At 41.7% G+C, this 10,825-nt stretch overlaps 1 protein-coding gene across 1 annotated transcript in view; it reads right to left on the bottom strand.

Moving 5' to 3' along the window:
• Positions 1–822: 822 nt before the first annotated feature.
• Positions 823–10,825, bottom strand: part of LOC148027403 (uncharacterized) — a 44,669-nt gene continuing 34,666 nt past the window's right edge. Inside the window, exons 2-8 of the mRNA XM_087689084.1 lie at positions 2,907–3,025; positions 2,529–2,822; positions 2,358–2,426; positions 2,159–2,231; positions 1,740–1,911; positions 1,566–1,622; positions 823–1,494 (exon numbers count right to left, since the gene is read on the bottom strand). Coding sequence (XP_087545210.1) covers positions 1,208–1,494; positions 1,566–1,622; positions 1,740–1,911; positions 2,159–2,231; positions 2,358–2,426; positions 2,529–2,776 — 906 coding nt within the window. The 5' untranslated portion in view covers positions 2,777–2,822; positions 2,907–3,025 and the 3' untranslated portion in view covers positions 823–1,207. The remainder of the gene's footprint in view (positions 1,495–1,565; positions 1,623–1,739; positions 1,912–2,158; positions 2,232–2,357; positions 2,427–2,528; positions 2,823–2,906; positions 3,026–10,825) is intronic.

Here is a 10,825-nt window from a genome sequence, read left to right as displayed (position 1 = left end):
GCAGTTACATAACCGTTGCAGCCTGTTGTCGAGTGGTATCACACTCTCCTTGATCTTTTGCTACAACCTAGTTCTAATACTAGTGTCAAGTACACATAGGTATCTTGCCTTTAACAACACATAAGTTAGGAAAAGCTCGATTTACCTTCCAAGAACTTAATAACCTATTTTAGCACCACACTCATATCTCTAAACAGATCCATGGCCTATGTTTAGATCGACTCTTAGTAAGTCCATTCATATTAATTGCCCATATTTTGACCTTTGGCTCATATACCATTGTGCCCTAATGTAGATTATCTCTTGATCCCTTAACCCCATCAACACCTTAGCATAGTGATCCATTACTTGCTATTACTGCTACGGTCGAGCTATCCTACAAACCATGTCTGCTCAGGACCCTTGTCCTAATAGAGAGAGAGAGAGAGAGAGAGAGAGAGAGAGAGAGAGAGAGAGGGGTGTATGTACGTGTGCGTGTGATTCGAATCCTTGGAGGGCCCTCCATCGCACAACACCCATCACACTTTTTGTTGCTCTTTGACTCACCCTAGTATTCGGGACTTTGGGATAACTAGATTATGCGAAACACCCTTATTTTTCAAGCCCATGATAACAAGAGTGAAATATGCTTCAACATTTCACATACCACTTCCAAGAAAAAGAGCAATATCTATTCTAGAACATTGGATATATTTTTTTAAATGTATTATTCTCATTGTGTGATGTGTCACTTAGGAAGGACCATGCTTGAAATGTGTCATTCTGAAATGCAACATTTCGAGGGTGAAATATTTTGCAATTACCTTGTGAATCAGCCAGCAATGGAGCCCAATTGTCACACATCCCTACTAGTAGGTTAACCAATGAGCATGCTGATCCTTGGATTTTGATTATAAGTTATTGGGCTAATTGACGATGAGGGGCTATGTGTCCATGTAAATGGCTTTTGCTGGTTGAACAACCTTTATAAGTCTTGTCTTTTTCGTAATTCGTAAATTACTCATTACATGCGCACATAGAGATTGATTGCTACTTTATGGAGAGAGAGAGAGAGAGAGAGAGAGATTTGACATGTTTGCTCTTTAGATTGAAATGTTTACCACATTTCTTATTTAGCATTGGACCTGATTCACAGGATGCAGCTGCACCTATTTCAGCTGTTAGAGACATGAATTTCCTTTTTTTGGCATCAAAATTCCATGACAAGCTACAGAGAGTCTGCAGGTCTCAATACAGCAGCTACACCCACTCCAGAAAGCTGAGCATGGTAGCGTGATCTTGGTGCATTTGCCCAGCTAGCCGCCCATTTCTGGAAAAAACGAGTAGATGATGTTGACGAAGTTGACGATGATGATGAGGATGATGCTGTGTCTTCATCTTTGCTGTGTTGTTTATCTACTTGTCTGTCTGTCATCAGTTGGGGATCAATCTGACAGCCTTCAGTACAGATGGGGATCTCTTTAGTATTACCTACTGTGGCATTACGTTCTTTGCCTGCATAGCAAAGCATAACTTAGTAGGACACTCAAAACCTATTTGGTGGTGCAACTAAAAACTGCACTTACTAGCAACTAAAGCTTGCAAACATCTATTAGCTCTGATATTTAGCCTTTGGCAACTTCCTAAGGATCACAATTTTCAAATAGATCTATGAGCATGTCAACCAGCTAGCTTTGAAACAGCATAATGTAAAGTATTCAGCTCAAGAGCCTGCAGATGTATGCTACTACCAAACGGACCTTTTGAGCTTGTCTCACTTTGAACCTCAGTAGCTTGTACCTTACTATCCTTCCAGCAGGTGGTCTTGAGGAGAGAGAGTGGAATGACACAGCCTTGCATGTTTTTCTTCCTGGTTTCAAAACTGTTGAGCGCATCGTCAAAGTATGCATCAAATACTACAAAATGATTCCCCTGAACAACCAAACCAGCAGTGAGAGGAAGTCTTGGTCTTTTTAAGGATGACACAACTATCTTCACATTGTTGTTCTTTATGGCATATGCAGGGAGACTTGTATTGTGTAAATGCATACTACCTTGGAAAATAAAAATACTCTTTGACATTTTTCCTTAATGTTAGAGAATCAAAATTGATTGTTTTAAACTAAAATCATGGTTTTTACAGATAACATATGAGATAGTACCAATACTACAGTCTAACCTGTGGTAGATATCTGCTAAGGCCATAATACTTTGTCAATAAAGACAACAATTTGACCGATGGTCTGTCATAACTGTGACAGAGCCATTTTTCGAAAAGTGTAAGCTACTTAACAGTTTTGTAGTTACTTTAAAGTATTTTGTGCACCCAACATGTGGTGACTAATTTGTGTACAATTGCATAGGGGAATTACACTTACCCCAATTGATGAGCACATTTGCCTTCCTTAGATAGCATTGTTTCAAATAAAAGTCTACCCAAACCAGCTCTATTCAAAATAAACAATTAGCAATATTCATCTGACTCAGGATTACAACTATTAAGCATTTTCTTGTTACAATTGACACAATATTAAACAGAGTCTTCATACCTTTGGCAAGTATGGTGCACATAAAAGTCTAGCACGCATAATGGGGATATCTCTCTGATGCTCCCATCTTGCCTCCTTATGAACAGGTTCTTTGCACCAACCTTCAGCATTCCTTTGACAACAACAGTGCTCCCCCTCTCAGGGACTCCATGTGTGCACAGATAAAGGCAATGCAAACCAGATCTTATACGGTCAAAATTTGTTATGGGAGCCTTCAAGCCTTGTGCTTTGGCTGATAGCAATCCCATCTGATCAATGATTTTCTTTAATTCTAGTCTTTCATGGGGGTTCAAACTGCCTGAAGAAAAAATAAATAAGTTTGCTAGCATCCAAATAGTGTATTAAACTAAGCATATAATATCAAGAAGTTGCACTTACTGATGAGTTGAGCATTCCAGACAGTAACATGTAAGTCGGATGTATTTCTCAGGCTGGGAATTGAGCACTGCACTTCCATTGCTGCATTGCAAAGAGTTGGAGTGGAGCTCAGAACGCAGCTGCACAAAGATATAGGAACACTATCAGAAGTACATCAAAAAGCAAAAACAATAAGCAGCAATGAATAAATCTAGTAGTCCAAGTCAACACTCACCTCTAATTGCAATAAAAGGTGTTCCCCACCAAATTACAGAGTCTTACAAAAGCTGTCTTGTCAGCATGACCCTCACCTTTGTTAGAATTTGCCAATTATATGGGCAGTGCCCAATGTTTAGTTAGTTGGTTTGTAGTGTAATCACAACTACATTAATAAGTTGTGTCACCACTTCTAGAATTAGTTCTAGAGTTAAAATCAACTCTAGTCGAGTTAGAATAGGCCTAACTTACTTAAGACCTATTGTACTTTCATTCTATCATTCTAGCACTTGCATCTTTTGAGTGTGGAACTGCTGCCCACTCTTGCTCATTGTCTTGTGTTTACTCTCTCTCTCTTTTTTTTCGTAAAACCTCTCTCTCTCTCTCTCTCTCTCTCTCTCTCTCTCTCTCTCTCTCCAACATTTAGTATCAGAGCTAGACATGTGGGTTCTGTCTCTCCACCGCTCAGCCGGTGCCCCCCATGCGAAGTCCACATAACCAACAAAGGAAGAGGAGCTACTATTTTGGAGGGAGAAGTTGTTTTGGAAGAGAAGTTATTTTGGAGGAGGTGCTACTGTTGTTTTTAGCTTGCACACAATCCTGTATGCAGTCAGTCTTACACACAGCTAGCCCTCCACATATAGCCTCTCTCAGCCTTGCTCATGATATTCTCAGCCTTGCCCAAGCCGCCATTTTCTCAACCTTGCCTGTCATTTTCTGCAGATGTGAGAAAAAAACACAAAAACCCTAACTTTTTGAATTTGGAAGTTTTTGAAAATTTTTAGAATTTCTCATCCATCTTGCTCATCCATACCCAATTTCGAAGAAATTTTCAATTTCTCACACTTCATGCCAAGAAATTTGGGGATTTTCGACCGACTTTTCCAATTTCTAAAATTTCTTGATACTCGTTCGAGGAAATCTGGAGCTTTTGCCCAATTAAAGTTCCCATGTGTGAATCTCTACCGAAATTGCCAAGATTGCGCAGTTTCTTCAACATTAATAGGAAGAGTTTGGGGCTTTTCAAATTTTTGGTTCTGACATGCATCACAAACAGGATTCAGCTATTGGTTATTATTGGCATGTGTCCCGAGGTGACATTTTTGCAGAAATTCAAACTATAAGCTATAAAATTTCTTCGATTTCTTTGAAATTTTTGCCACGAATTTTGGAGCTTTTACCCGACACACATTCCAAAGTAGATAACAGGAGGTAAGCAACATTAATTTGCTGTGACAATCAGATTTGGCAACACAATTTGGGGATTTTCACTAAAATTTGGTGAGAGTCAATATTAAATTGCTGTAAACTGTTTTCTTATGGGCACACATTTCGAGGCAAGTGCGGTACAGCAGTGGATCGCTGTAATCTGCAAACTGAGTGCTGATTTGTGCAACATTGGGCTTATTTGGCAAGATTTGTGACAATCTAGTACTTGCATTCTAATCCTGTGATATTTTTGGTACTCCGAAGAGTACATTCTATGCTTCAGCATCGAAGTATCTGGGTACTGATTTTTGTGCGTCATTGATAGCATGGCACATCAAGGGCATAATAATCAAAGCAGCATCCTTGGTGTCCTCACTCATGAGGACAAGCTTGATGGCACAAACTACCTATATGCAACCTTCTAGTGAATGATGAAGAACTTGTGGAACTATGTCACTAGTGATCTGCAGCAAAACCAAGAGGTCTTCCACCTCAGACACCTCAGTGTAATGCTCGAGAACAAGTTGCTACTGCTGTTGCTGCTGCCCCTCCTCCTATTGAGGATCAGTAGAGGTGGGACTCCAAGGATACACAGACACTATCTTTGATTGCCTTGTCAGCATAGCAGCCAGAAACATTAGAAACGTTTAGAAACAAAATGTCAGAAACATGTTTCGTAAGTTTCTCTCTAGAGGGGGTAAAATAAGAAACACGGGTCTTTTTATGTAGGGATTTTTAATAGTTTTGACCAGGAAAAGAGGTTCTAAACTTCTATGGAACTCTCTCTTAAACAAAGAATGGCTAATTGAGCTTGAGTGATAATAGAGTCAATTGAGAATAATACATTATACGTTACATATCCATGATCCATTATTAACTTGTCACTTATGTCAAAGTTAGCAAGCTATACTATGGTTTAGAACTCAAAACATTATGATTCATACATATCATACAAAGAAAATTGAAATTAACATGTAAATAGCTTATCCATAATATGGACTGAGTCAAGTTGCAGCATCATGATTCTCATTTCAAAACAAACTGACAAAATGTCAAAATCGAGAATAAATCGTAATATATCATAAGTAACTCATAAATGAGACTAAAGTCATATAATATTCAAATCTTAAAACAAGAATAGATACTAGATTGACAAATTCCAATAACTAAACAAAATCACAAAAAAACAATCTCTCATCCAAAATCTTGAGTCCTCATGGGTTATTACACATCATCATCATCATCATGTTTAACATTGCCCAATAGTTTTTGTCAAAAAAACCATGTTTTGGATCCCAACTTACCAAAAAAAAAATTAAAATAAAAACACCCACAGTTTTTACTCTCAGAAACGTTTCGTACTTTAAGAAACGTTTCGTAAGTTTCAAATTCAAAGAAACGTGTTTCTTAGATGCTATGCTTGTTAGTGAAAAGAGCCATTATTTTGCACATTCAATCTTGCAAGATCTCAAAAGCTACTTGGGATGTACTTGAGCACATGTTTGGAGCACATAATGAGGCCAAGATATATTATCTCTATAGAGAGCTAGCTAATGTAAACATGGATAAGGGTGATAGTATGATAGATTACCTTACACACATACATAATTTACGTGAGCAGTTGCTTAATGTTGATGAGGTCATTCAGGATGCAACATGGGCAAACATCACACTAAACTCTCTTGCTGAGTCATCTCGGTTTGTACATTATTTGATGTCTTTGAGGGGGTACAATAGCCCCTTATATTTGTGGAGTTGAAAAGTCTCTTGCTACAAGAGGAATACCCTCAGAAGAATGTTGCATTGCATTATGTTGATGTGGCTATGCTCTCAAAGTACAATGGCAAAGGGAAAGTTGGATAAAATGTGAAAAATCAGCAAAAGGCTGATGTTGGACAGCCATCAAATAAGGCTGCCCAAGACACATAAAAGTCCAAGAAAAAGGGAAAACATCATTATTGCAAGAATCCCGCTCATTATATTAATGAATGCAAGAAGCGATTGGCCAAAGAGAAGGACTCCGGTTTGGCTGTCCAAAAGACATTAGCCAACAAATTTGTTGATGGTGATGCTTCAACCAACTTTGTGGAGAAGGATTATGCATTTTTTACATGCAAATTTGATTCTTCAATGGTTGATTCAGCATTTAATACTTCTGAAACGCGACACACATGGTATTTTGACACTAGGGCATCAAAGCATATCACTTCCATGAAGTGTCAGTTTACCTCTTTGCATTCAGCCCTTGATGGGAAGCACCTTATATGTGTGAACAATAGCAGTTATGATGTATGCGGCATTGGTTCAGTTACGATTACTATTGTACATGGTTCTGATTTCATGCTTTTGGATGTTTTCTTTATGCTCAACATTATAAAGAATTTATTGTCTATATCTGCCTTTAATAAGCATGGCTTTCAAGTCATCTTTGAGGATGAGATGGATTATGCACTTAGGCTATCTTGCACCCTATATAACGGTCTCTTTTTGTTGAATATGTATGATAGACAATCTTATGATACTCTAGCAATTTGTACTCTTTTGCCCAAAATACAAAATGCGGAGTTATGGCATGCTCGTTGTGAACATATGAGCTTTGGTAGTTTGTTGACTCTTCAAAGGTATCAAATGGTAGATGCATTGCCTCAGTGGAGATCCCACCTCCTCATACAGATAAAGGATGTATTTTGGGCAAAATACACAAGTTTTCTTTGAAGATGGATGGTGCAATGCGTGCTATCTAGAAAATGCTGCTTATTCACTTCAGTGTTGGTGGTTCCATGAGGACACGTGCACTTGGGGGTCATCTTTATTTTGTCAACTTTATTGATAACTACTCCCAGTATACATGGGTGTATGGGCTGAAACCAAAATCTGATGTGTTTATGCATTTTAAACATCTTGTTGCAAAGCATAAGGCTGAAATTGGCTTGAAAGTGCAAACACTGTCGCTCATGCATTTAATGGCTAAGTAAGAAACAACCTACAATGGCTACCTTGTCTTGTGAGGCTGCATACAAGGCAGCCTTGTCAGAGTGCAGCGATGCGGAAGCATAGGACAAAGATTGAGAGAGAGTGAACACAGAGAGGAGAGAGAGAGAAAAGGAGACAGTGTAAACGCAGAAAATCTGCGGTGTAGTATACTGTATAAGAGTGCAGAAATACACAAGGGAGTAGAGGAAATATCTACATATGTCTCCGACTTGATGACCTCGATCTCCCTCAGCCCAAGCACAGTCTGTCTCAGCCAACAGATCTTCAAGATCAAAATCTGAAATCACTGAAGAATGAATAATCAAGTGTGCCACAAGAACCGACTATAAATAGCCAAGAAATAATAAATAACAGCATCAGGTCGGCTCCATTAAATGCAACCGATAGCAGAAATCTGGCCGACTATGCAGTCCGACTACACTGCTGACGTGGCACTAGTGACGTGGCACCTCCTCTGCCGTACTGACGTGGCACTGATTGTCTAGGAAATGACTAGCTAACATCCCCTCTCAGATCCTAGACGAGTGAAAAGATTGAGGGATCTAGAATGCTGCCGAAGAAGAGCCTGGGGAAGCGCCTTCGTAAACAAATCTGCAAGATTATCCTCCATCTAGCAATACTCCACATCAATCGTCCCATCCAGAAGTTTCTCCTCCATCTAGCAATACTCCACATCAATGGTCCCCTCCAGAAGTTTCTCCCGAATGAAGTGATACTGGATCTCAATGTGCTTCGTCCGGGCATGGAATATTGGATTCCGTACCAAGGCAATGCAACTCTCATTGTCGCACAACAGAAGAGTAGGACGAGTCTGGGGGCAGCCAAGCTCCTCCAACAATCTCCGAAGCCACACAAACTCACATGTGGTGGAAGACGCAGCCCGATACTCCGCCTCAGTAGAAGAAAGGGCTACCATGGGTTGCTTCTTGCTACTCCAAGAGATAACACCTGTATCCAAGATAAAACACTAGCCTATAGTAGACCGTTGGTGGTCCACATCGCCAGCCCAATCCGAGTCACTCCAACCTGTAAGAACCAGATTGGAAGCATCTGTACCTGCGGGATAAGAAATCCCTAAGTCAGAGGTCCCCCTCAAATACCGAAGAATCCTCAGGGCAGCCTGCCAATGCACCTTTTTGGTTTCCGTTATGGACCCTGCCAAAAGACCCACAACAAAACAAAGATCAATACGAGTGTTGAGAAGCCAAATCAAGGATCCAATCAACTGACGGTAGGCATCCATCACGGGAGAGTCTGAGTGTGAAGTAGCCTTCCAATTCGGATCCATAGGAGTAGTAATGGGCCGACAAGTCTCCATCTCAAAAGTCACCAAGAGCTCCTGAATGTACCGCTGCTGAGAGATGAAAATCCCCCTCTGAGACTGATAAATCTCGTGACCCAAGAAGAAATGAAGAAGCCCCAAATCCGTCATCTCGAATGCGTGATGTAAAGCTGTCTTGGTCTCTCAGACCTGCTGTGCATGATCCCCTGTCAAAATCAAATCATCAACATACAACACAAACAACACACGACCAACCTCGGAAGTGTGCACATAAAGCTGCGGGTCGGCCTTGGAGCACCTATATCCCAACTTCGACTGAAGAAACGAGTCAATCTTCTCGTTCCATGCACGCAGAGCCTGCTTAAGGCCATACAAGTCCCTCTTCAACCTATAAACTTTCCCATCCGAGGATCCAAAGCCAGGAGGCTGCTCAACATAGATCTCCTCTTGCAAGTCACCATTCAGAAAGGCCGGCTTCACATCCAACTGATAAATGGGCCATCTCCTATGGCCAGCCAAGGCAAGAACAACTCGAATAGTCGCTATACGAGCAATGGGGGCAAAAGTATCATGGAAATCAATGCCTGGGCGCTGAGCAAAACCTTTAGCAACAAGGCGAGCCTTGTGCTTGTCCAAAGAACCATCGCTAAGATACTTGGTCTTGAAGACCCACTTGACACCAATCACCTTCTTGTGAGAGGAACGAGACACAAGAGACCAAGTGCCATTCCTCAATAGCCTTCAACTCAGCTTCCATGGCCTTCCGCCAATGATCAGATTGCAAAGCCTCCTTCACTGAAGTGGGCTCTCGATCCTGCAAAACACAGTTAGTAAACAATAGTTGAAGCAGACAAGCTCCGAAGAATGTGCCTGGTTCCGCCGTGACCTCCACGGTCCATCCTGTGGTTTCCACTCCTCAAGGACTCTCTCAGTCTCTGAATCTCGGTGTGTCACAGGCCCAACGAGGAGGACGACGAACCTCTCCCCGTCGCTCTCCATCTGCTGAAGACTCAGGAACATCCGCCGGTGTAAGCTCCTTAGGGGTGGCCGGTGAAAGAGAAGACTCTGAATCCGAAGAAGAATCTCCATCAAGAGGCTCGGGCTCCAAAGAAACTGTCTCGGGATCCCAACTCTCCCTTGGATCTCCAAGGACGGGGTGCTCTTCACCCCCCTCTATGGCCGGTACTTCCACGAACCGCACATCTCGGCTCGTGTAGACATCCCGCTTAACGAGATCAAACAAACGATAACCTTGGGACTGGGAGCTATAGCCAACAAAAACCTGTCGTGGAGAAGCCGCCTCGAACTTATCACACTGCGTCTTCGGAATGTGCACATAAGCGTCACACCCAAAGATCCTGAAATAAGAGACATCAAGCTTAGTCCCGATGTAAGCCTCAAAAGGTGTCATCCTGTCAATGGCCGAAGTGGGAGATCGATTAAGGATGTGAACTGCGGTAGCCACTGCCTCGGCACACAGAAATTGAGATGTCAGTCGATGCTCCATCATGGTGCGTGCCATCTCGATCACACTTCCATTCTTCTGCTCCAAAATGCCATTCTCTTGGGGAGTGTTGGTGTTAGCAAACTCCTGGTGAATGCCCCTATCTCCACAAAAACGAGCAAACTCATTAGACATAAATTCACGTCCCTTGTCTGAACGCAAGGTCTTCAGTCACCGGCCAAAACGGCTCTCCTAAAAAAAAAGCCAATCCTTGAAATGAGATAAAGCCTCTGACTTCAAAGTCAAGAAATAGGCCCAAGTCATCCTGCTGTAGTCATCTGCAATCAACATGAAGTACAAGCTCCCCTTCAGGGACTCGGTCCTCATCGGGCCACAAAGATCCGAGATACAAGCTCCATGGGTGAAGTAGACCGCCTAGAAGCTTTGTTGGGAATCGCATCCCGATGCAATTTCCCACGAATGCAAGAGACACATGGCTGATATTCAAAGTATTATTCTCTCCAAGTTCTGTTCCCCAACTAGTATTGGAACTTCCAGAACACAGTCTGGAAATCGAAGGGTAGTTGGAAATTCATAAGAGCCTAAGGAGTTTATGACTAGAGCCCCCTGGTATCCTCACCTCCTCCTGCCGACTAGAGTTCCCTACGACAAGGCCTTTTGCGTCATGATTGGTCTAAACTCACTAACACGAAACAAAAAAAAAAACCCCTTGGAGTAGGTTTTATTCACGTTGGCCTTGGGGAGTTCTAGTGCCATCAAGAAGAGTGCCTCAGT

Source organism: Lygodium microphyllum, chromosome 12 (genome assembly GCF_053477565.2).
Source record: "Lygodium microphyllum isolate KBCC chromosome 12, Lygodium_microphyllum_v1.1.10, whole genome shotgun sequence".
Classification (NCBI taxonomy): Eukaryota; Viridiplantae; Streptophyta; class Polypodiopsida; order Schizaeales; family Lygodiaceae; genus Lygodium; species Lygodium microphyllum.
The sequence above is the reverse complement of the archived record's forward strand: the minus strand, read 5'-3'. Positions and strand labels throughout refer to the sequence as shown.